The sequence below is a fragment of the Bombina bombina genome, chromosome 2, assembly GCF_027579735.1.
Source record: "Bombina bombina isolate aBomBom1 chromosome 2, aBomBom1.pri, whole genome shotgun sequence".
NCBI classification, from domain to species: Eukaryota; Metazoa; Chordata; class Amphibia; order Anura; family Bombinatoridae; genus Bombina; species Bombina bombina.
Genome location: NC_069500.1, coordinates 821,175,693 through 821,202,950, shown reverse-complemented (window position 1 = coordinate 821,202,950; position 27,258 = coordinate 821,175,693). Strand labels below are relative to the sequence as shown.

At 40.0% G+C, this 27,258-nt stretch overlaps 1 protein-coding gene across 2 annotated transcripts in view; it reads right to left on the bottom strand.

Annotated features, from left to right (window-relative positions):
- Positions 1–761: 761 nt before the first annotated feature.
- Positions 762–27,258, bottom strand: part of AP3D1 (adaptor related protein complex 3 subunit delta 1) — a 419,857-nt gene continuing 393,360 nt past the window's right edge. For both annotated transcript variants that reach the window (XM_053703077.1, XM_053703078.1), the window contains 4 exons: positions 27,088–27,173; positions 15,698–15,819; positions 15,513–15,592; positions 762–1,232 (listed from right to left, as the gene is read on the bottom strand). In XM_053703077.1, coding sequence (XP_053559052.1) covers positions 1,137–1,232; positions 15,513–15,592; positions 15,698–15,819; positions 27,088–27,173 — 384 coding nt within the window. In that variant the 3' untranslated portion in view covers positions 762–1,136. The remainder of the gene's footprint in view (positions 1,233–15,512; positions 15,593–15,697; positions 15,820–27,087; positions 27,174–27,258) is intronic.

Here is a 27,258-nt window from a genome sequence, read left to right as displayed (position 1 = left end):
AAAACACTCAAATTAAGACACAAAAAAGGGGGGGGGGGCATGGGAATTCCAGTTTCTGGTAATTAAAGTTTTCCCCTTAGGAATGTAATTTTGCTGGCCCAGTTACTGTATGCAGACTAAAAATGAACATGTGGTAGTAATAAAAGTGTGTGTATATATATATATATATATATATATATATATATATATATATATATATATATATATATATATACACACATATATATATATATATATATATATATATATACACACATATATATATATATATACACACACAGTATATATATATATATATATATATATATATATATATATATATATATATATATATATATATATATGCCACATGTATAAAAGACTAAGGGAAGTGACGAAGGAACTAAGCATTTTGCCAACTTAATAGACTGCATTATATAAGATTTTAAAGAAATTTTACACTGGCGGTTCAACAATCTTATCTTTGTAAAACTAGGGGCTCTGTTATACATTTGTCACTTGTGCCTGGGCTCTAAATCACATTGGAAAAGCCTGTGTCTATCACTGATACTGCAGCACTCTCAAAATAGGAGTCATAAAATATGCAAGTGTATCAACCCCATAGGCTCTGAATGTTGTTTCTATTCTGTGCATGAAGGTAAAACCCTTTGTAAAGATATAAACCTGAATTGTGTTAGCAGTGAATAGGATAAATGCCCGAGCTGGCTAAACCAGTCCTTACATGGAATTTTCTTCCCCGAACAAGTGTTCTGCAGAGAAAAGACTTGTATCAAGGTTATTTTTTTATATCAAATTCCCAGCAAAGGAGAGGCTCAGAAACAAATCAAGCATTGCAATAAGAGAACATGTTTAAACCCCCCAAAAAATATCTTCTGACTGTGCAGGATTAAGATTTGGTAATATTAAAAATAAATGACATGATAAAAAAACCTGCAAAAAGTAACTTGTTTTCACATCCAACTGACAGCATAAAATTTGACCCCCATGGAGTTTAGGAGAACATGCGCATATGGTTCTGAGGGAATACTGGGGAGCGACTGGACCTCCTCACTTTCCATTCTGTTTTAGTGTGTCTTTCAGAGGGAAGCAGAAAGGAAACTTGGGAAAACAGGTAGTGAAAAGTTCCCGCCACACACTCAAGATTCTGTCAGTGTTGCTTTTATTTCACTGAGAAGGCTGCTGAGGAGAGAGGCATCATTGCATTTCCCATCAATGGATATTGACTTGTCGCCCTATGGAAGTTAAAGAAATAAAAGAAAAAAGGGCCATGAGACAAATTAAAGTACTTTACATTTCATGTTTTTTTTTGCTACAGTTCCAGAGGCATTATCACATATTACCCGACACATTTTTCTTTACAATGGTGAGACCATAAGAACATCACATGTGGGATATATTTCCTGTTCACCTGAAGGAGGCAAAACACTCATGCACTTTAGAGTTTTGCTCTACCTCATACTTCCAGCTCTCCCCTACCCCACCCAGTAATAGATATGGCAAAGTACAGAAAAAAGTTAGACACACAGGAAAGAACAAATGAGGGGCAAAAGGACAAGACAAGTCCTGCTGCCAATTAAATAGAAGAATGAATAAGTGTGGGGCTACTGGACTCTCACCATCGTGAAATAAATCAATTTATCAGGTAATCAAATTATGTTTTCTTTCAAATATGGAACGAGTCCACAAGAACATCACATGTTGGATCCAATACATAAGCAGAGAGGTCTTTGAGAATGAGATAGGATGGGACAAAAGCAGGTAGACAGACAGGTTTTTGATAGGTAAAGCCCTATGCCCAGCTGCTAAAGTAGTGGTAGACTTGTGATTTTGTTGCTTTTATATCGAATTTAAAGGCCTGAATTACATAAAGGTTGTCAAGTAGCCACTCCTTTGAATTCTTGGAAGTCAGTCACAAGGAAGGCACCACAATGTCTTGATTAATGGTATCCATAGATTGCAACTTTGTAAGAAACAAATAGCTCAAAAACTTTGTGATGCAAAAACCAATCCTCCATGTCAAGGCGTTTGATGAAAGGCCACATCCCAATTGTTCATCCCCAGGATTTGAACTAGTTGATATCAGAAATCAGTCGTGTTTCAGGCATCTTAGAATGTATGACACTGGAGTTCCTCCCTAATGACTGATGTAAGCCGCTGCTGTGACACTATCAAACAAAGCTAATGAAAGGTTCCTGTTTGATATTGGGCAAACTCTGAAAATTGCAAAATGTTTATGGTTATCTCGACTCCATAGGGGACCAAACTCCCTGTGCGTTCATAAGACACCAGATACTACCCCACACATTAAAAGACTGGTGTCTGTAGTAATCAATGTCCAGTTTGGCTGTTGAAATTAGGCTCCTGCACAATGGTGTGGGGATTCTGCCACCAAAACAGTCACAGTCTTGCCTCTAAGTCCACATACATTTTCTGAGACAGGTCCTTGCGATGCAGAAGAGACAGCTGTAGAAACTTCAGGTAAAACCTGGCAAAGAGAACAGTACTTGATGCAGCGACTATCAACCTCTGTACTTCACTTTACTGAGCCACAGTTGGAAGAGGATTGAGCTGTAGTCGTGCACACCCTGTCTACAATACATCCAACTCTAAAAAGAGAACAGGGGCACCACATAACCTAATAAAATACATATATATTAAAAATTCAAAAGATGAAAATATTTACTATTCACAAAAAGTTGTAGAGACTTGCAGGGACCACTCATCTTCCCTGCTAGCTACACCAAGCCTATGACAAACTCTAGGAAGGATACATGAGACTGAGGAACAAGAGTGTTCTTTGGTACATTTATGCATCAAACATATCTGTGAAACACCAGTAGTGTCAGTAGTATGTGTTTTTACCGCCATCTGTAGAGAAAATGCCTTTATTAGTAGGGAGCCACTGAAATTTCCTGAGCCACCATCAGTAAGGAACCAACATTTAGGTGAACATCCTAGGGGCTGCGACCAGTCCTAAAGGCAGAACTACAAACTGATAATGCCCGTTTAAGAAGGCAAAACAAAGTAACTACTTGTGAACCAGGATGTGCAAATATAAATACTTTATGTCTGTAGAAGACATGAACTAACCCTCTTGTACTAATGGAAGAATATTAAGAATAGTTTTAATTTTGAAGACTGAGACCTTCAAACACTAGATCTTGTATTCATAAAAAGTACCCTCCTTCTTAGGAACCATGATAGAAAACCACTGGCCCAGTTCCTCTAACAGGAACAGAGCGATAGTGCTCTTCCCCTATAGTTCTGCTACACAAGCTAGGTCTTGCCTTGGTCAGCTTTAGGGCCTTAAAGGGATATGAAACCCAAAATGTTTCTTTCGTTATTCAGATAGGGCATACAATTTTAACCAACATTCTAATTTACTTTTATTATTTTCTTTGTTCTTTGTACCGTTTGTCAAAAAGCAGGGATGTATGCTTGGGAGCAGGTCCATTTCTAGAGCACTATATGGCAGCAGTTTTGCAAAATGTTATCCATTTGAAAGAGCACTAGATGCCAGCACTATTTCCCGTCATGTAGTGCTCCAGATGCCTACCAAGGTATCTCTTCAACACTGAATATCATAGGAACAAAGAAGTAAATTGGAAACTTTTTTTTTACAAATGTTTGCTCTGTTTAAATCACAAAAGGAAAATATTTGGTTTCATATCCCTTTAAAAGACAGAAGGAATCTCTCTAGAGGAGGATCGGAAACTTCTTCGCGACACAAGCATCCTAAATGGAGTTCCCTTACCTCTTAAAAAAAATTGCAATCTGCCCCCTACCAGAGAAAACACCTTCAAGCAGACTTGGAAGCAGAAGTATACTTCTTCGTCTCCTTGTTCTTGGACCAAGATGACTTGAGCCTCCAGGAAGTCATAAGTAATCTTGCTGATTGTTTAGTTGGTCTTTAAGGACCTGAATTGGCAAAAGGAACAAAATTACCCTGTAGTTCTACCTTTGACTGCAACAGAATAGCTTCCTTACCACCATCTAACTGCGAAGGGCCGAGTCAGGAGACTACTCTTGGAAACCATATCTGCAGATTAAATGTTAAGCCATAAGTTACATCTTGCTAGAACAGCAATGGGAGTACACTTACCATTAAAGCAAACAATCTTAACTGTGTACTCACAAATTAGCGGTTTTATTTACCATCTTAAGAGAACACCTCAAAGACATCCCACCAGACTGCATTACGAAGGCCACAAAGGTCACAATGACAGCAAGGCAAAAAAAAACATAAGATGAAAATATGTGGATTTACCTATTCTCTAGGCAGTGGTCTACAAAGTGCACTGTACTGCCCCCTAGGGGTCGTGGGATTACGGAGGTTGGCACTTATAGGCATGAAAGATGTATGGGGGCGCTGGGACTACCATAGGGGGCACGAGTAGGTAAGGAATGGAAAAAGATGCTAGTGGGTGCCGTCAAGCTCAATGATTATAATTAATTGTTTTTAGTCTAGATATCTAAAGCAAAATAACTTTCCTGCTTTGTAATTGACATTAATTCTGTTTAGCCTGTGAGCTAAAAAAGATTTGTTTTTCAAGAAGAATTGAGTCCTGTGTTTGTTTGCGTTTTCTTTGAAGTACCAGGAGTCTCATAAATACTCTGTAGTATACACAGAGGAGAGCTTTATAGCAGAGGGCATGATACAAAACAGTGCTTCTCCCCATATGGGCATGATACAAAACAGTGCTTCTCCCCATATCCTGATGAGGTCAATAAAAGGACATTGGTACCATGTAGATATGTGTTTAAAACATGTTATGACATTAAATGAAGGGAAATATGACAACCATGTCATATCTGGTATTAAATTGATTCTCACAATATATATAAGAGATTGCCTTTTTGACTATATGAAAATTGATGTATCTAGCCGAAATTATGTGTTCTATAATTTCAGGCAAAGACTTAGTTTATTGAAGGTCATAAAAGAGATAGGGGGGTTCCTTAGCCCCTGCCCAGGAGGGTGTGGTCAGGCAACTTGATCTCTGGAAAATATGTATAAGAATCCTGATTTCTAGCAATTAAATTGTCATTCTTACAAGGGGAGCTGTTCTACAGAGTAAGGACCCATTGCTTCATGCCATTCCCCGGGCACAGATCTTGAGACTAGTAAAGTATTAAATCTGTTTTTCTCCTTTTTTTTGTTTTAAAACGGTTTGCTGTGTATAATTTTATTTGTAACAACTTTTTATTAATAATGCATTGTGCATAACATTTTTGGCATAATAAATAATTACTTTATTAAGCTTTGGCCTTTGTCTAATAATTGAACCACGTTACTGAAAGGACTGGATTATTAGAACTGTATATTTTAGGTTATTTTCTGCTAAATTGTATTCTAAGAGTTAATGTGTAAGTCTGGGTTTTTCCTTAGGATTTTCCCTTTAATAAATCATAAATGGTGGCAGCTTAGATATTATAGTTAGTTTAGTGTGGGTGGCATTAAAGGAGAGTTTTGGGCCTTTCTTTTAAGTCTAGTACAGACTAGAGAGTGTTGTTAACCCTTGTACCCACTGAACTAAATCACAAGCTGGCCTGGTGTGGCTAGATTGTGATATATTAGTGACAGTAGAAGGGGTCTGATAACCCATTTTGTGCCAAACAAGTGACTGGCGCAGGGTTGGTTAACCTTGGTCGTCACACTTGCATTCTTTGTTTTACCAGTGCTACAAATTAGCATGTTTTGTTAACATTAAAGGGACAGTTTAGAAATATTAAACTTCCATGATTCAGATAGAGCATGCAATTTTAAACAACTTTCTAATTCACTTTTATCATCAAATGTGCTTTGTTCTTTTGGTATTCTTAGTTGAAAGCTAGACCTAGGTAGGCTTATATGCTAATTCCTAAGTCCTTAAAGGCCGCCTCTAATGTCAAAGCATTTAACATTTTTTCCACAGCTAGAGGACATTAGTTCATGTGTGCTATATAAATAACATTGTGCTTGCATCCATGGAGTTACTTATAAGAGGGCACAGTTTGGTTTAAAATGCAAGTCTGTCCAAAGAACTGAGATAAGGGGGCAGTCTGCAGAGGCTTAGATACAAGATAATCACAGAGGTAAAAAAAAATATATTAAAAGGGACAGTAAAGTCCCAAAAAAACTTTCATGATTCAAATAGGGCATGTAATTTTAAACAACTTTCCAATTTACTTTTATCACCAATTTTGCTTTGTTCATTTGGTATTCTTAGTTGAAAGCTAAACCTAGGAGGTTCATATGCTAATTTCTTAGACCTTGAAGGCCGTCTCTAATCTAAATGCATTTTGATAGTTTTTCACCACTAGAGTGCATTAGTTCACGTGTTTCGTATAGAGCTCATGCACGTGAATTTACCATGGAGACAGCTCTGATTGGCTAAAATGCAAGTCTGTCAAAAAAACTGAAATAAGGGGGCAGTCTGTGAGGCTTAGATACAAGGTAATTACAGAGGTAAAACATGTATAATTATAACTGTGTTGGTTATGCAAAACTAGGGAATTGGTAATTAAGGGATTTATCTTTTAAAACAACAAAACATTTCTTTCATGTAATTAGCAAGAGTCCATGAGCTAGTGACGTATGGGATATACATTCCTACCAGGAGGGGCAAAGTTTCCCAAACCTTAAAATGCCTATAAATACACCCCTCACCACACCCACAATTCAGTTTTACAAACTTTGCCTCCGATGGAGGTGGTGAAGTAAGTTTGTGCTAGATTCTACGTTGATATGCGCTCCGCAGCAAGTTGGAGCCCGGTTTTCCTCTCAGCGTGCAGTGAATGTCAGAGGGATGTGAGGAGAGTATTGCCTATTTGAATGCAGTGATCTCCTTCTACGGGGTCTATTTCATAGGTTCTCTGTTATCGGTCGTAGAGATTCATCTCTTACCTCCCTTTTCAGATCGACGATATACTCTTATATATACCATTACCTCTGCTGATTCTCGTTTCAGTACTGGTTTGGCTTTCTACAAACATGTAGATGAGTGTCCTGGGGTAAGTAAATCTTATTTTCTGTGACACTCTAAGCTATGGTTGGGCACTTTATTTATAAAGTTCTAAATATATGTATTCAAACATTTATTTGCCTTGACTCAGAATGTTCAACTTTCCTTATTTTTCAGACAGTCAGTTTCATATTTGGGATAAATGCATTTGTTTCAATCATTTTTTCTTACCTTAAAAAATTTGACTTTTTCCCTGTGGGCTGTTAGGCTCGCGGGGGCAGAAAATGCTTCATTTTATTGCGTCATTCTTGGCGCGGACTTTTTTGGCGCAAAATTTTTTTTTCTGTTTCATTGCGTCATTTTTCGACGTTTTTTTGCGTCAAAAATGTCGGCGTTCCGGATGTGGCGTCATTTTTGGCGCCAAAAGCATTTAGGCGCCAAATAATGTGGGCGTCTTTTTTGGCGCTAAAAAATATGGGCGTCTTTTTTGTCTCCACATTATTTAAGTCTCATTATTTATTGCTTCTGGTTGCTAGAAGCTTGTTCACTGGCATTTTTTTCCCATTCCTGAAACTGTCATTTAAGGAATTTGATCAATTTTGCTTTATATGTTGTTTTTTTTTTTTCTTTTACATATTGCAAGATGTTCCACGTTGCAACTGAGTCAGAAGATACTACAGGAAAATCACTGCACAGTGCTGGAGCTACCAAGCTAAGTGTATCTGCTATAAACTTTTGGTATCTGTTTCTCCAGCTGTTATTTGTATTGCATGTCATGTCAAACTTATTAATGCAGATAAAATTTCCTTTAGTACTGTTACATTACCTGTTGCTGTTCCGTCAACATCTAATTTTCAGAGTGTTCCTGATAACATAAGAGATTTTATTTTTTAAATCCATTAAGAAGGCTATGTCTGTTATTTCTCCTTCTAGTATGCATAAAAGTCTTTTAAAACTTCTCTTTTTTCAGATGAATTTTTAAATGAACATCATCATTCTGATACTGATAATGGTTCTTCTGGTTCAGAGGTTTCTGTCTCAGAGGTTGATGCTGATAAATCTTTGTATTTGTTCAAGATGGAATTTATTCGTTCTTTACTTAAAGAAGTGTTATTTGCATTAGAAATAGAGGATTCTGGTCCTCTTGATACTAAATGTAAACGTTTAAATAAGGTTTTTAAATCTCCTATAGTTATTCCAGAAGTGTTTTATCTCCCTGATGCTATTTCTGAAGTAATTTCCAGGGAATGGAATAATTTGGGTAATTTATTTACTCCTTCTAGACGTTTAAGCAAATTATATCCTGTGCCATCTGACAGATTAGAGTTTTTTGGGACAAAAATCCCTAAGGTTATGGGGCTGTCTCTACTCCTGCTAATGTACTACTATTCCTATGGCAGATAGTACTTAATTTAAGGATCCTTTAGATAGGAAAATTGAATCCTTTCTAAGAAAAGCTTCCTTATGTTCAGGTAATCTTCTTAGACCTGCTATATTTTTAGCGGATGTTGCTGCAGCTTCAACTTTTTGGTTAGAAGCTTTAGCGCAACAAGTAACAGATCATAATTTTATAGCATTATTATTATTCTATAACATGCTAATAATTTTATTGGTGATACCATCTTTTGATATCATTAGAGTTGATGTCAGGTATATGTCTCTAGCTATTTTAGCTAGAAAAGCTTTATGGATTAAACTTGGAATGCTGACATGTCTTCTAAGTCAACTTTGCTTTCCCTTTCTTTCCAGGGTAAATAATCATTTTCGTTCCTTTCCTCACAACAAGGAACTTCATCCTCAGGAGCGGTATCAGTTTGGAAACTATTTTCAGTTTGGAATATATCCAAGCCTTATAGAAACCTATAGCCAGCTCCTAAGTACCTATGAAGGTGCGGCCCTTATTCCAGCTCAGCTGGTATGGGGCAGATTACGTTTTCTTCAAAGAAATTTGGATCAATTCCGTTCTTAATCTCTGGTTTCAGAAACATTGTTTCAGAAAGGTACAGAATTGGCTTCAAGTTAAGGCCTCCTGCTAAGAGATTCTTTTCTTTCCCGTGTCCCAGTTAACACAGCAAAGGCTCAGCATTTCTGAAATGTGTTTCAGATCTAGAGTTGGCTGGAGTATTTATGCCAGTTCCAGTTCTGGAACAGGGGCTGGGGTTTTATTTTATCTCTTCATTGTACCAAAGAAGGTCAATTCCTTCAGACCAGTTCCGGATCTATCATTATTGAATCGTTATGTTAGGATACCAACATTCAAGATGGTTACTGTAGGACTATCCTGCCTTTTGTTTAGCAAGGGCATTATATGTCTACAATAGATTTACAGGATGTGTATCTGCATATTCCGATTCATCCAGATCACTTTTAGTGTCTGAGATTCTCTTTTTAGACAAGCATTACCAGTTTTGTGGCTCTACCGTTTGGCCTAGCCTCAGTTCCAAGAATTTTTTTCAAAGGTTCTCGGTGCCCTTCTTTCTGTAATCAGAGAATAGGGTTTTGGTATTTCCTTATTTGGACGATATCTTGGTACTTGCTCAGTCTTCTCATTTTCGAAGAATCTCATACGAATCGACTTGTGTTGTTTCTTCAAGTTCATGGTTGGAGGATCAATTTACCAATCAGTTCATTGATTCCTCAGACAAGGGTAACCTTTTTTGGGTTCTAGATAAATTCAGTGTCTATGACTCTGTCCTTGTCAGACAGGAGAAGTTTAACATTGATATCAGCTTGTCAAAACCTTCAGTCACAATCATTCCCTTTGGTAGCCTTATGCATGGAAATGTTGGGTCTTAGGACTGCCGCATCAGATGCGATCTCCTTTGCTCGTTTTCACATGCGACCTCTTCAGCTCTGTATGCTGAACCAATGGTGCAGGGATTACTCAAAGATATCTCTATTAATATCTTTAAACCGATTTTACGACACTCTCTGACATGGTGGACAGATCACCATCGTTTAGTTCAAGGGGCTTCTTTGTTCGTCCGACCTGGACTATAATCTCAACAGATGCAAGTCTTACAGGTTGGGGAGCTGTGTGGGGGTATCTGACGGCACAAGGGGTTTGGGAATCTCAGGAGGTGAGATTTCCGATCAATATTTTGGAACTCCGTGCAATTTTCAGAGCTCTTCAGTTTTGGCCTCTTCTGAAGAGAGAGTTGTTCATTTGTTTTCAGATAGACAATGTCACAACTGTGGCATACATCAATCATCAAGGAGGGACTCACAGTCCTCTGGCTATGAAAGAAGTATCTTGAATTTTGGTTTGGGCGGAATCCAGCTCCTGTCTAATCTCTGCGGTTCATATCCCAGGTATGGACAATTGGAAAGCGGATTATCTCAGTCGCCAAACGTTGCATCCGGGCGAATGGTCTCTTCACCCAGAGGTATTTCTTCAGATTGTTCAAATGTGGGAACTTCCAGAAATAGATCTGATGGCTTCTCATCTAAACAAGAAACTTCCCAGGTATCTGTCCAGATCCCGGGATCCTCAGGCGGAGGCAGTGGATGCATTATCTCTTCCTTGGAAGTATCATCCTGCCTATATCTTTCCGCCTCTAGTTCTTCTTCCAAGAGTAATCTCCAAGATTCTGAAGGAATGCTCGTTTGTTCTGCTGGTAGCTCCAGCATGGCCTCACAGGTTTTGGTATGCGGATCTTGTCCGGATGGCCTCTTGCCAACCGTGGACTCTTCCGTTAAGACCAGACCTAGTGTCTCAAGGTCCTTTTTTCCATCAGGATCTGAAATCCTTAAATTTAAAGGTATGGAGATTGAACGCTTGATTCTTGGTCAAAGAGGTTTCTCTGACTCTGTGATTAATACTATGTTACAGGCTCGTAAATCTGTATCCAGAGAGATATATTATAGAGTCTGGAAGACTTGTATTTCTTGGTGTCTTTCTCATCATTTTTCTTGGCATTCTTTTAGAATACCGAGAATATTACAGTTTCTTCAGGATGGTTTAGATAAGGGTTTGTCCGCAAGTTCCTTGAAAGGTCAAATCTCTGCTCTTTCTGTTCTTTTTCACAGAAAGATTGCTATTCTTCCTGATATTCATTGTTTTGTACAAGCTTTGGTTCGTATAAAGCCTGTCATTAAGTCAATTTCTCCTCCTTGGAGTTTGAATTTGGTTCTGGGGGCTCTTCAAGCTCCTCCATTTGAACTTATGCATTCATTGGATATTAAATTACTTTCTTGGAAAGTTTTGTTCCTTTTGGCCATCTCTTCTGCCAGAAGAGTTTCTGAATTATCTGCTCTTTCTTGTGAGTCTCCTTTTCTGATTTTTCATCAGGATAAGGCGGTGTTGCGAACTTCTTTTGAATTTTTACCTAAGTTGTGAATTCCAACAACATTAGTAGAGACATTGTGGTTCCTTCATTATGTCCTAATCCTAAGAATTCTAAGGAGAAATCGTTGCATTCTTTGGATGTTATTAGAGCTTTGAAATATTATGTTGAAGCTACTAAGTCTTTCCGAAAGACTTCTAGTTTATTTGTTATCTTTTCCGGTTTTAGAAAGGCCAGAAAACTTCTGCCATTTCTTTGGCATCTTGGTTGAAATCTTTAATTCATCTTGCCTATGTTGAGTCGGGTAAGACTCCGCCTCATAGGATTACAGCTCATTCTACTAGTTCAGTTTCTACTTCCTGGGCGTTTAGGAATGAAGCTTCGGTTGATCAGATTTGCAAAGCGGCAACTTGGTCCTCTTTGCATACTTTTACCAAATTCTACCATTTTGTTGTATTTTCTTCTTCTGAAGCAGTTTTTGGTAGAAAAGTACTTCAGGCAGCGGTTTCAGTTTGAATCTTCTGCTTATGTTTTTCATTAAACTTTATTTTGGGTGTGGATTATTTTCAGCAGGAATTGGCTGTCTTTATTTTATCCCTCCCTCTCTAGTGACTCTTGTGTGGAAAGATCCACATCTTGGGTAGTCATTATCCCATACGTCACTAGCTCATGGACTCTTGCTAATTACATGAAAGAAAACATAATTTATGTAAGAACTTACCTGATAAATTCATTTCTTTCATATTAGCAAGAGTCCATGAGGCCCGCCCTTTTTTGTGGTGGTTATGATTTTTTTGTATAAAGCACAATTATTCCAATTCCTTATTTTATATGCTTTCGCACTTTTTTCTTATCACCCCACTTCTTGGCTATTCGTTAAACTGAATTGTGGGTGTGGTGAGGGGTGTATTTATAGGCATTTTAAGGTTTGGGAAACTTTGCCCCTCCTGGTAGGAATGTATATCCCATACGTCACTAGCTCATGGACTCTTGCTAATATGAAAGAAATGAATTTATCAGGTAAGTTCTTACATAAATTATGTTTTCTGGTGTTGACTGTCCCTTTAATATAACTGTGTGGGTTATCCAAAACTGTGGAATGGGTAATAAAGCAATTATCTATCTTTTTAAATAAAAATTCTGGAGTAGACTGTACCCTTAAAGGGACATAAAACCCAAATTTTGTCTTTCAAGATTCAGATAGAACAACTTTCCAATTTACTTCGGTTATGACATTTTCTTTGTTATCCTTTGTTGAAAAGCTATGATGTAAGCTCATGAGTGTGCACGTGTCTATAGCACTATATGGCAGCAGTTTTGCAACAATGTTATACATTAGCAGGAACACTAGATGGCAGCATTATTCCCTGTCATGTAGTGCTTCAGGCATGTGCACGCTACCTACCTAGGTATCCCTTCAACAAAGAATAACATGAGAACAAAGCAAATTTGATAATAGAAGTAAATTGGAAACTTTTTTAAATTGTATTCTCTATCTGAATAATGAAAGAAATGTTTTGGGGTTTATTGTCCCTTTAAACTGTACAGTTTAGAATTATTGCATAGCAGCAGAAAACATAGCAAAGGGCCTGTCAGTCCTGTCTGAGTAGCTCTACACAGTCATCTAACAATAATCTTCTGTCAACAGAAATAAACTGTGCATTGTGCACTACATAACACTTTGGTAAGTAGAATACATTTTGCTTAAAGTTTATTGGTGCTGTTGTACAACTATGCTCCAAGCAAACGTGATAATTTAAGACTCCTAGAGATATAAAACCAGACACTGAGAATCGGGTATCACTTCATCAAGCCCATCATTCACATTAACACATTTCTGAATAGTGAATTAATTACTTAATATAGTATGTAAGCCTCTTCCAACAGTGTCTATCAACTTTGGAAACCTTATATTACAAGTGGCCAGAAAACGTTCGGGAACCACTGCTCTAGGGGAATAGTAGGCCACCTGGGTAAAGTCAGATAGCATCACCTGTCTTACACCAGAATAGAGATTAGAAAGGAAAACAGCCTTAAAATTTAGCCTAAGGAACAAAAAGTATTACGGGGCTTGTTCAACACCCATTCACCAACCGATTCAGGGATGGGGAAGGAAGTAGGCTGCTTAGGTACAGACTTAAGAATCTTTGTGTTAGTTTTAGGAGGACTGGAAAACTCTGCCACCTCCAAGGTTCATAACAAAGCAATAGCAGAGTGGATATTCTCCTTAAACTTAGGAGATAACAAAGCAGAGGTCCCTATGCACCTGACCACCTTGACTTACAGGCAACACAGGTAACCCCCTATCTAGGATACAAGATAAGTTCCTTTGCAGGAATGACAGAGGTGAGCCGTGAGAAGCATGCATATTTTTGCAAAGCAAGCATAAATACGAGGGGCTTACGTTGTCTGCATATATCTATCCTCAATTCCTCCATACCACATAAGATGCACTATTCTGCTCAATTTTGTGAGATAAATATGGAAAGGGAGGAAGATATGGCACAAAACTGAAACACTGTACCCTAGTAATTGGCCAGGTTTTAAAGGCCTAAATAAGCACACAAAGAGCCCAAAAATAAATTATGCATCAAAGTTGGCCACCTCACAGTGAATTTGTGTGTGTGTGTTTGTGTGTGTGCGTGGGGGGGTCCCACGACTCTGTACACATCACACACCTATCTGAAAGTATTAAACCCTCGTGAACGGCTGCCCCTGATCATCTCAGGCTAAAACTACAATGAAAATGAAGTGCTTGAGGTGACAAACCACTGTGTCACTAGTATTGGTTATGAGGCAGAAGCTTATTTTAAAAAGCAAAAACAGTGCCTAAAATATATATAGTAATCCCTGCTATAGAAAAAGCTACTGGGCTGCAGAAGTTAAAATTTTACTTGCTTGTAACACCTTCCCCTACCATACACTGCAGCTAGAGCAATCTATGTTAAGTGGAAGGGTCCAGTCGAAGAATTGCAAACACAGTTCCAAGGATATCCAAGAGGAGTACATTGAAGACCTAGTAAATCCACACTTCACCTAGAGAAACTGACATGTCCCACTGGGAGAAGATCTCAGACTTCTTGGCTGAACTTGTGTCTTCCCCTCTCTCCATAACGCACTACTGAGGAAAAATGTGTATCAGATAAACCCTCTCAATTACGTAAACATCAAAGCACTTCAAAAAGTTCTATTTTCTCTTACAGGAGCTTTGCAGATCTTCTCAACTGAGGCCTCATTCTTGAAGGCCCAAGTTGTCGACACTGCACGGGTAGAATGCACCATGATTCTCAGAGAGGGCTCCTGACCCACTTCCCTGTAAGCTCTACTGATTAGACTTCTCAACCAAAAGGAAATAGTTAAAGTGACTGGGTGTGAAAACATCTGTAATAGGACAAAATGCTTGTCATTGTCCTGCATGTTGCATCCCTCTCAGCCTTATGTTACTGTTACTGGATCTCCTGTTTATGTATGACAAATTTATGTCTGTCAAAGGGGATATGAATGTGCACAGAATATGCATCTTAGCGCAGGGACAAGACTTACACCACCTCTTTATTGGACAAGTTGCCATGAAAGAGGGGACAACTTACCCATCGTAAGTCTGTAATTTAGTGTGAAACATGCCGTGTTATCAGACAGGGGTTTTAGGCTAGACGGGAAAGAGGCATGGGATACCCAGCGTCGATCAGTATTATATATACCAATACTCAATTGAAATTTATATGGATACATGATCCCTGGCTCAGAGAGCCAATCCATGATAAACTTAATTTTCCATTAAAGAGAACCTCTCTCTGCCTACTTCCATAATATGAGGCAAAGAACTACTTGGGAGGTAGGGGAAGTGGGAGGGATATTTTTTGGTTTTGTTTGGGGTGTGTCTGTCTCCTCCTGGTGGCCAGGAATAGTGTTTTCCATAGTTTATGAATGTTCTCATGGACTCTCACTGCCAATAGAAGGAAATATATATTAATGCATATAGAACTATATTTTTTGTGTTCACAATCAATTTCTCAGATTTCAGATGTATAAATTCCACTGCCACTAAAGTAGAATCTATACACTAGAAATTAACATGGCTGATATCCATTACCCGTGCATACAATGTACTGTATATGCAGCTTCAGTGTATTAAAAACCTGTATAAACAGCATACATGTTTTTTTCAGTCGGCTGTTCATAACCAAAATATCTTTTCTATAGGACTGATGTGGCAACCTTTATTTTTATTCTTTCATACAAAGCTTAATCAACACGTAAAGAGAAATATATTAGTGCTCACCATTTTCACAAGAAGGCAGACATGATGACTTTGGATTGACCGGCTGTACATCGATGCACAGGAATCAACTCGCTCAACCACTGAAATAGAAGACGTTTAGTGAGTGCTTAGCCCTTCCAGATTCAATAAATAAAATGATTTTCAAAACAGCTATGTATTACAATTCACATACACGGGTCTCTTACCTGTGAAGTGGTGGTAGAAACAAATTTTTGCAAGAAGGTGCTGGAAAGAGAGGCTTGTGCCTTCTACCTTTAGTGAGCTCATCTTCAGATCTCCAGATTCCAGCAGCTTAGCAAATGCATCACTGTGAAGTGATAAAGAAGGCTGTAAGCAGGTGTATAGTACAGGAGAGTAACAGAATTACAAAAGGCATAATGATGTTCCAAAACACAAAAGTCATAACCTAGAACTGAACAGCTGCACTTTAATTTGTCTCTGTTAGTAATCACTAAGCTAATATCTCTTACATGGCAAAAACTGTGTCAAAATAATTTGTCACAGGTAATCACAGTTTCTCAGATATATCACTCTCTTGCTAATTGTTTTTGTAGGATGATGATCCCCCCCCCATAGTAATCAAATGCATACAGAGGACAAGTCAAAACTGAAAGACTTCTCTTTAAAATGAGGGTCTCATTCCATTCTTAGTACAGAAGAGAGGGAGAAACGCCACATAATAGCACTCTATTGCTAGTAAATCTACTAGGTAATTGTTATCAAAGCGATCATCTGCATCCTATGGGAACAAACAACATAAAAAGTGGGAGAGATATGAGGTCCATTACATCCCCTCCCTCTCAAACAAATCTCAATGGGCAGGTCCCTTGTTATTTACCTAAGTCATTAGGATGTTGGGAAGTGTGGCTTTGCACCAGACAGGTAAAATAGAAGACAAGTCAGAGCCAGTCTTAACAGCGGAGGGAGGAAAGGACAATAGTGCAGACTGTCAACTGAATTCTTAAAAAACTTAAATTATGCTTACCTAATAATTTTCTTTTCTTTTGACGGGAAGAGTCCACAGCTGCATTAATTACTTTTAGAAATTCAGAACCTGGCCACCAGGAGGAGGCAAAGACACTGCAGCCAAAGGCTTTAATACCTCCCCCACTTCCCTCATCCCCAGTTATTCTGCCAAGGGAACAAGGAACAGTAGGAGAAATATCAGGGTGAAAAAGGTGCCAGAAGAAACAACTATATTACAGCCGCCTCATCGAAAAAACACGGGCGGGGAGCTGCATTCATTACTTTTGGGAAAACAATACCCAAGCTATAGAGGACACTGAATGCAAACAAAGGGCGGGTTCAGAAGGCGGCCCCTTCGAAGGGCACCATAGCCTGAAATTACCCATAAAAACTGAAAAACAAAAATAACTGCCCCTCAGTTAAATACTGGCATGCCGTGCTGGAGACCACTCAAAATCCTTAGATTCCACTGAGCAAAAAGCCCCCAAGGAGCCAAGTCCTGCAGGCTCCCAAATCGCACAAACTTACCCCATGAAAAAGCACCTCCACCTACCCCCGAAGGGGAGAACGGAGTACCCAAAAGGAGATCCAAAGGACCGCCAGAATAGGGTAAGAAACCCTAAAGACTAAGCAAAACGAGTCATAGAAGAGGACTTTCTATAAAGTCCCAATCCCAAAGGGACACTTCCAACCTATGAAAGAGCGATCGCAAGGAAGAACAAAATCCCTCCACAGATCTCCTGACAAAACACCATAACAACTATGGTGCTCCAAGGAAGCCACAAGCTTCTCACTAAACCCTAGTCTAGCAGAGACAACTGCTAAAACTAGCCACATATAGGTAGGAAACCTATATCAGGACTGAAGGAAAAACACGGAGCTCACCAACAAAATGGAAAACCAACTGTCCCAGCAGAACCACGACTGAAAGAAACTTGCGAGTTCTAGCTCCCGGGCAGCTAAGCTGGCCCTAAGTCAACATGGGACCCCATCCCACAGAGTGTGCCAAATTATTAATGGCAACTCCCAACCAGGAAAGTCCAGATTCTAGAGGACAACCAACACCAGCCGCAATGCAACCAATGGATGAAGGAACACCTGTGAACCCCCCAACAGAGAGGATAACAGGGACAACAAAAGTACACAGTCAGACCCAAGAGAGCAGACAGATCCCCAACCACTCCTCCAAGAAAAGGGACCCAACCCAAAAAAAGGCTGGTAACGTCCGCCTCAAAAGAGAGTGGAGGTCCTAAGAGGAAGCTACCCATTGGAGAACCCTCTGACCACTTAATAGCAGCTGGCAAGCTGCCACAAATCCATGACAGAAATATAAAGCTTGCTAGTACCAATCCAAGTGCAAGTAGCTGCAGCTGGTTTCAAACTGCAAACTGACCACTTGCTAGGCAGCGAAGCTAAGCATCAGGCTACTACGGCTGGCTCTACATGTTCGGGTTATGAAACCCATAGACAGTCCCCGACTCTAAGAGGAACAATTCCAAAAAGGAAGATAGGGCACAGAGCTACCACGCTACCCTAGTACCAGAGCCAGCCCCCCTGACATCCCACAGAGCCAGCCCCCCTGACATCCCACACACAAGGAGGGAAGAAAAGAATCTTCGAACAAGAGGATAAGGACCCACAGGGTCTCCATGAAAACTGTACATTTCCAAATCCTCCCCAAAAGGACAAAGTCAAGGAGACCACTTCCCCAGCCGTAGGCAAGGCGAAGAGACCAAAGAGAATGGTAAAACAATACTAATGAGTAATAACCCAACGGTCATTACTACCAGCTCAAATCGAGACAAACAATCTGGAGCCTTAAATGCAAAAGTTGCCACTGGCGACAACCGAAGATCCACATGAAGGCAGTAACCAACCTTCAGGCAAATACCAAATCTCCCATGAGAGTGAAAAATCAACTCCCCGAAGGGACAAGCAGACGTTCTAAACCCTAAAGTTTGAAACTGAACCGCCCAGGACCGAGCACAGCGACCCGGACCCCAAAATCTCCAACAAGAGACATTGCCCTAAGCCAGACCCCCCGAAACCGTGGACCGGCCGTACAGCCTGAGGAACCACCAAGTTGCCTCATACGGAGAAGGGTACTCTGGGGTGTGCTAGGCGCTACCTAATGTCCTTGAACATTGGACACTCGCAAGAGACTCAGATCAGGATCCTAGAAAGAGCTCTAGACAGGCCTCCGAGATGGCATCCGCACCCGTAGGTGGATCTGAACCCTGGACCCTCCGCTTGCAATCCCAGGAACCAAGAGCTCCTAGAGGTTCGACTTCAACACTCCCAGTCCAGGGACCCCCAAGTTTACCAGGGACAGGGCTCCATAAAACAGAGAACATCCACAATAGCTGGAGTCAACACCCATCTTAACCATGTGAGCAATTAATCGACCCACTAGGCTCTTAGTTGGAGAGTCAAAGATCCTCACAGGATCAGCCTCCCGGAAATCCTGTACCAGGAATAACGTGGGCAACCCCGAAATCCCCGCTGAGAAGTGGATCAGAGGCGGTTGTCGGGAAAAAAAAAAAAGAAGAGGAGAAACTCAAACCCTGCGCTCCATCTTATGAGAGAATGCAATAAACAGAAAAAGGGGAGACTGACATATCCGAACACCCGGACTCAGATGACCAGACCACTCAAGATGGGAAAAACCAGTCCCAGCAACCTCGAAGGGCACCTACGACTAGGTCACAATGAAGCAGACCCCGGAAAATACCAAGATTGAAATAAAAATAGTCATCTCAACTGGTCCCCCAACTGTCTCGCGGTCATCCGAACCTCCAAACCCCTTGGGAATGGAAAACTTCAGTTCCGAGGCAAAGCATCCAGAACCCACAAGTAATCAGACAGATCCCCACATAAGAAACGGCAGAGGACCTATACAATCCCTCCGATACTCCGTTCATCGAGGATGAGGAGCAAGTTGACGTAAAGAAACGAAAACACCCCCTCAAGTAATGGATTAAATAAAACTTAAAACAAACACTCCATTAAAGTGAATGACTCGACACCCAATAGGATAACCAGCACACTGACACCATGTGGGTGACATGAACCTTAAGGAACAGCAGCTAGCTCCTGACCAGTACCTGCCTGGCACAAGGAACACCTGCAACTGCCCAAGGTCCAAGAAAAAAAATCAAATCCCCAGAGGGATCGAAAAACATAATTTATGCTTAATTGATAAATGTATTTCTCTTGTGGTGTATCCAGTCCACGGATCATCCATTACTTGTGGGATATTCTCCTTCCCAACAGGAAGTTGCAAGAGGATCACCCACAGCAGAGCTGTCTATATAGCTCCTCCCCTAACTGCCATATCCAGTCATTCGACCGAAGACAAGCAAGAGAAAGGAGAAACTATAGGGTGCAGTGGTGACTGTAGTTTAGAGTTAAAAAATACCTGCCTTAAAATGACAGGGCGGGCCGTGGACTGGATACACCACAAGAGAAATAAATTTATCAGGTAAGCATAAATTATGTTTTCTCTTGTAAGGTGTATCCAGTCCACGGATCATCCATTACTTGTGGGATACCAATACCAAAGCTAAAGTACACGGATGAAGGGAGGGACAAGGCAGGTACTTAAACGGAAGGTACCACTGCCTGGAAGACCTTTCTCACAAAAATAGCCTCCGAAGAAGCAAAAGTATCAAATTTATAGAATTTTGAAAAGGTATGAAGCGAAGACCAAGTCGCCGGCTTGCAAATCTGTTCAACAGAAGCCTCATTTTTAAAGGCCCATGTGGAAGCCACAGCTCTAGTAGAATGAGCTGTAATCCTTTTCGGAGGCTGCTGGCCAGCAGTCTCATAAGCCAAGCGTATTATACTCCTTAGCCAAAAAGAAAGAGAAGTTGCCGAAGCCTTTTGGCCTCTCCTCTGTCCAGAGTAGATAACAAACAAAGCAGATGTTTGACGAAAATCTTTAGTAGCTTGTAAATAATACTTTAAAGCACGAACCACGTCAAGATTGTGTAATAGACGTTCCTTCTTTGAAGAAGGATTAGGACACAATGACGGAACAACAATCTCCTGATTGATATTCTTATTAGATACCACCTTAGGTAAAAACCCAGGTTTGGTACGCAAAACTACCTTATCTGCATGGAAGATCAGATAAGGGGAATCACATTGTAAGGCAGATAACTCGGAAACTCTACGAGCCGAGGAAATAGCTACCAAAAATAGAACTTTCCAAGATAAAAGTTTGATATCTATGGAATGAAGAGGTTCAAACGGAACCCCTTGAAGAACTTTAAGAACCAAATTTAAACTCCATGGTGGAGCAACAGGTTTAAACACAGGCTTGATTCTAACTAAAGCCTGACAAAATGCCTGAACGTCTGGAACATCCGTCAGACGCTTGTGCAAAAGAATAGACAGAGCAGAAATCTGTCCTTTTAAGGAACTAGCTGACAATCCTTTCTCCAATCCTTCTTGAAGAAAAGATAATATCCTGGGAATCCTGACTTTACTCCATGAGTAACCCTTGGATTCACACCAATAAAGATATTTACGCCATATCTTATGATAGATTTTCCTGGTGACAGGCTTTTGTGCCTGAATTAAGGTATCAATAACTGACTCGGAGAAGCCACGCTTTGATAAAATCAAGCGTTCAATCTCCAGGCAGTCAGTCTCAGAGAAATTAGATTTGGATGGTTGAAAGGACCCTGAAGTAGAAGGTCCTGTCTCAGAGGCAGAGTCCATGGTGGAAGGGATGACATGTCCACCAGATCTGCATACCAAGTCCTGCGTGGCCACGCAGGCGCTATCAAGATCACTGATGCTCTCTGCTTGATTTTGGCAATCAGACGAGGGAGCAGAGGAAACGGTGGAAACCCATAAGCCAGGTCGAAGGACCAAGGCGCTGCTAGAGCATCTATCAGCGTTGCCTTGGGGTACCTGGACCTGGATCCGTAACAAGGAAGTTTGGCGTTCTGGCGAGACGCCATGAGAGCCAGTTCTGGTTCGCCCCAACGCTGAACCAATTGTGCAAATACCTCCGGATGGAGTTCCCACTCACCCGGATGAAAAGTCTGTCGACTTAGAAAATCCGCCTCCCAGTTCTCTACACCTGGGATATTTTTACAGTGGTGTATAATAGGCTAACAGAGCATTGCACCCACTTGCAAATGGATGATTAACCCCTTAGTTCAAAAGACGGATCAAAAAAACGATAGATGTTTTTTAACAGTCACAACAAACTGCCACAGCCCTGCTGTGGCCCTACCTTCCCAAACAAACAACTTTGGAAAGCCTAAGAGTATTTTAGAGAGGTCCTATAGCATTCAGGGGACTCCTGGAGGAAAGCTGGATGTCTCAGTCTGTAAAAGTTACTGCGCAATAAAGCGCTAAATTAGGCCCCTCCCACTCATGTCTAAGAATTGGAAAGCCTAAGGAAACTGTTTCTAGGCAAATTTAAGCCAGCCATGTGGAAAAAAAACTAGGCCCCAATAAAGTTTTATCACCAAAGCACATATAAAAACCTTTAAACATTTCCAGCAAACGTTTTATATTGAAAATCTATAAGAGTATTACCTCTGAAAGTAAGCATGATACCAGTCGCTATTAAATCACTGTATTCAGGCTTACCTTACATAAATCTGGTAACAGCAGCATTTTCTAGCATTTACATCTCTAGAAAAATGTTTTAACTGCACATACCTCATAGCAGGATAACCTGCACGCCATTCCCCAGCTGAAGTTACCTCTCTCTTCAGTTATGTGTGAGAACAGCAATGGATCTTAGTTACAACCTGCTAAGATCATAGAGATCACAGGCAGATTCTTCTTCTATTTTCTGCCTGGGACAAAAATAGTACAACTCCGGTACCATTTAAAAAAACAAACTTTTGATTGAAGAAAAAAACAACTACGTTACACCACTTCTCTCTTACTACTTCCATGCTTGTCGAGAGTTGCAAGAGAATGACTGGATATGGCAGTTAGGGGAGGAGCTATATAGACAGCTCTGCTGTGGGTGATCCTCTTGCAACTTCCTGTTGGGAAGGAGAATATCCCACAAGTAATGGATGATCCGTGGACTGGATACACCTTACAAGAGAAACAAACTATATTCATAACTAAGATCTGATATAGATAACGTGCTGCTTCCAAAGAAGTATCAGTTCCAGAGAAAGAATGTTCCCAAACTGGAAAATTAGAGCAGACATGAGCTTCTTAAACAAAATCAAATATATCCTAACCGGATTAAATAAAATGAAGGCAACACCCGAGGGCGAACGCCCAAGAAAAACAGCATGCCAACCAGACTAGCCGATTATAGGCCCAAGCTCAGAACTGGAACAGAGAATAAAAGAAAGAAAAACAGACAATAAAGAGATTGCTTCATCCCCACACGTCAAATCCAATTTGCCGTCCGGAACAGAAGACCGAGGATCCCTTGGCCCAGTAGGGCTGGAATCCTCCAGCACCACCGAAACATGCCTTAACAAAACACGAAGACGTGCCAGTCTATAACGGAAGGTAAAATTATCCCCCGCCGTGTCGATGAGCGACCCCGGCCCAGAGGGTGGGGCCCCTGAAGCCTCAGAGGCCATCACTTCCCTAGAAGGTCTAACTGACTCAGGCGATCCCATGCCCGACAAACCCTGGTTAACAGAACACGGACACTACCTTAAAAACACCTCATTAGGGAGATATAAATGTGCCAGCGCCATAGATATGGCCAAGCGAAACCGTGCTGTAACCTCTGGAGGAAACAAGCCGCCTTCTGGAAAAGGAGTAACGGCCATAGGAACACCTGCTTGCGTAGCAAAAGAAGGTTCTGGGGTACGTGCTTCTTGGGACATAGAATCCTCAGAGGCGGATGGCTCAGCGCACTCTAAGTTCCCTGACTTGGGGAAGAGAGTATTCTAGAACGGCAATCGGAACATAACTGATGGGCATGGATAACCCTAGCCATTTCATATTCTTTGCAAGACGTGTTCTCCGAATTGGAGTTATCTGTCTCCAAAAAATCAGAATCCTCCATAACTTGGAGATTGCAATTATGGGCAAACACTAACAGCACCTTACACCTCCAATGGCTGGGGCACACACCACCTCCTGAACCAGACAACTTACAAACAGACTCTCTCCGTCGCCACTTGGTCAATGTGCGGAAATGGAATACAATGTGACCACGCCCGGTCACGAGGTGCATCGTGTAAGCCAAAAAAAAGCACCGGTTCCTAGGACTGCGCAAAAAGAAGCAAGGCCGTTATGTACGAAAAGACATGAGCCCAAGTATCACTACACAATAGCAGACAAAATCACATAAACATGATTACAGTCCCCCCTGTTCAATAAACCCCCTCAGGAGATATTAACCCTTGATTCCATAAGATAAAGGAGTCCCACTGGGACCCTGACTTCTTTCGTTTAACATTACCAGTCATATATTGAAATAAAATGAAACAATCTTACCGGAATATACGCCGTGGAACAGGAACATGGCCTTTCAAGTGTAACAGATAATAGCCTCGCTTCTGACATGGACTTGACTGAATAAAAGCAGGCAGCAAAAGTTGTTAACGCTGATTGCCAAAGGAGCTGTTAATATGAGTAGGGATGGTTTCGCAAAAAGACTCTCCCTGCATCTCCGGACTCTAACTGTCACCCATGCTCTCACTGAGAGGCTGACAGGATCACTTAAACCTCCAGTCCCATTTCGAAGAGTACTACCCTCCACGAGAGACTATCTTCAATCTTCTGACACCACTTCTAACCTCCTGAGACAAAAGGCAAAGGCAAGTGGGGGAGGTATTTAAGCCTTTGGCTGGGGTATCTTTGCCGCCTCCTGGTGGCCAGGTTCTGAAAAAGTAATGAATGCAGCTGTGGACTTTTCCCGTTTAAGAAGAAAATATACTAGCTATTAAAGGGATACTAAACCCAATTTTTTCTTTCCTAATTCAGATAGAGCATGCAATTTTAAGCAACTTTCTAATTTACTCCTATTAACTATTTTTCTTCGTTCACTTAACATAGTAGATAAGGTTGAAAAAAGACTGAAGTCCATCGAGTTCAACCTATACAAATCTAATATACTTACAAAAAGCTCCAGTTAAGCTTAAATAACCCCACTAAAAGGTGACCCATTTAATACCAGCAATCATATCCATAAATTTTGTTTATATACAGAAATGTATCCAGACTATTTTTAAATATATCTATGGTATTGGCATTCACTACCTCCTTTGGTAATGAGTTTCACAATTTTATTGCTCTTACAGTGAAAAAAACGTTTCCGTTGCAGGAGATTAAATACCCTTTCATCCAACCTTAAATTATGACCTCTTGTCAGAAACAATTTTCTTGGAATAAACAGAGCTTCTGCCATCTCTGTATATGGGCCTTGAATATATTTATATAAAGTAATCATGTCACCTCTCAAGCGCCTTTTTTCTAAAGAAAACAGACCCAGTTTGGCTAGCCTCTCCTCATAGGTTAATTTCTTCAATCCCCTTATTAGCTTTGTGGCCCTTCTCTGAACTTTTTCTAGTTCTGAAATATCATTTTTAGCGATCGGTCCCCAGAACTGCACTCCAAACTCAAGGTGAGGTCTTACCAGGGCTTTATATAGTGACAGAATTATGCTTTCCTCCCTTGAATCAATGGCTCTATTAATACATGCTAGAATCTTATTAGCCTTTGAAGCCGCTGCCCTGCATTGTGCACCCATCTTTAGCTTGTTATCTATTACTACTCCAAAATCCCTTTCCTCCTGTGTTTGGCTAAGTCTTGTCCCATTTAAAAAAATACGTTGCCTGCTTATTTTTACTTCCAAAATGTAGAACCTTGTATTTTTCTGTATTAAATCTCATTTTCCATTTACTTGTTCTAATTTTTGCAAATCCTTTTGTAATGAGAGTTCGTCCTGCTCTGACCTAATGACCTTACTTAACTTAGTATCATCTGCAAAAATAGAGATGTCGGTATTTAATCCTTGCGCCAAGTCATTTATAAAAATATTAAAAAGAACAGGGCCCAGTACTGATCCCTGGGGGACTCCACTGATTACCTTTGTCCAATCTGAGTATGATCCATTTACTACTACTCGTTGCTCCCTATCTTTTATCCAGTTATTTATCCATGAGCTAACATTTTCAGCTATTCCCAGTCCCTTAATTTTGTGCATTAATATCTCATGTGGCACTGTATCAAATGCCTTTGCAAAACCTAAGTATATCACATCAACTGATTCCCCTTTATCTATATTTTTACTTCCTTCCTTGTAGAATCTAATTAGATTAGTTTGACATGATCTATTTCTCCTAAAGCCATGCTGATTAGAACTCATAATCTTGTTTACACGAATATGCTCATCAATATAATCCCTTATAATCCCTTCAAATATCTTCCCCACTATTGATGTCAGACTAACTGGTCTATAGCTTCCTGGATCATCCCTGCTTCCCTTTTTGAAGAGTGGCACAACATCAGCTTTACGCCAATCCTGGGGTACCATGTCTGAGGATAATGAGTCTTGAAAAATTAAGAGTAGAGGTTTGTCTATAACAGTGCTAAATTCCCTTAACACCCTTGGGTGTATTCCATCTGGGCCTGGAGTTTTATTTACCTTAATATTATCCAGTTTTTTCCTGATATCCTCTAAACATAACCCAGTTAATGATATGGACTGGCATGTTCTATTTTATTCCAAAGTATCATCCAATGGTTCCTCTCTTGTGTATACTGAAGAAAAAAACTGGTTTAGTACCTCAGCCTTCTCCCTGTCATTATTTATCATGCTACCCTCCACGCATTTTAATGTACCTATATTATACTTCTTAGATTTTTTGCTATTTATGTACTTAAAGAACCTTTTAGGGTTAGACTTAGAATCCTTGGCAATTAATTTTTCATTTTCAATTTTGGCTAATTTGATTTTTTTGCATGTTTTGTTACATTCCTTATAAATATTGTATGTTGAGTCTGTACTATTTTCTTTTAATAATTTAAATGCCCTACGTTTTTTCCTAATTTCTCTTAACACATTTTTATTTAGCCATAACGGCTTTTTATTTTTATAACCATATGGTATTTGTTGATATGTATATTTATTTAACAAATTTTTAAATATTATCCATTTATCCTCTGTATTTTTATTAGAGAATACATTGTCCCAATTTATATTATTTAATGATTTCCTTAAATCGTTGAATTTTGCTTTCTTGAAATTAAAAGTCTTAGTTAAACCTTTAAGACACTGCATATGAACTTGATATCTTTATTTGAAAATGCAGAAAAGTAAGGTTAGGAGCCGGCCCATTTTTGGTTCAGAACATGGGTAGAGCTTGCTGATTGGTTTGCTACATTTAGCCACCAATCAACAAGCGCTACCCAGGTCCTGAACCAAAAATGGGCCGGCTCTTAAGCTTACATTTCTACTTTGTCAAATAAAGATAGCACGAGAACGATAATAGGAGTAAATTAGAAAGTTGCTTAAAATTGCATGCTCTGTCTGAACCAGTAAAGAAAAAAATGTGGGTTTAATATCCCTTTAAATAAGGGTTAGGGAAAAAAGACTATTATTATTATTAAAGGCTGGAGAAATGTGTGAAAGGTAGTTGTACTTATGCTAACACACCTGTAGCAAGGAGTCATAATTAAATAGGAGGAGCAGCTGAAGTGTAGTTTGAAATCTAACTTCTCATGTGAAGATCCTTCCTCATCCTAAAAGGAAACAGATAATAAAAAAATGCTCAGGGCTGGAAAACAATTTACGTTAAACAATACATTTCTTCATGCACCAAGTAGA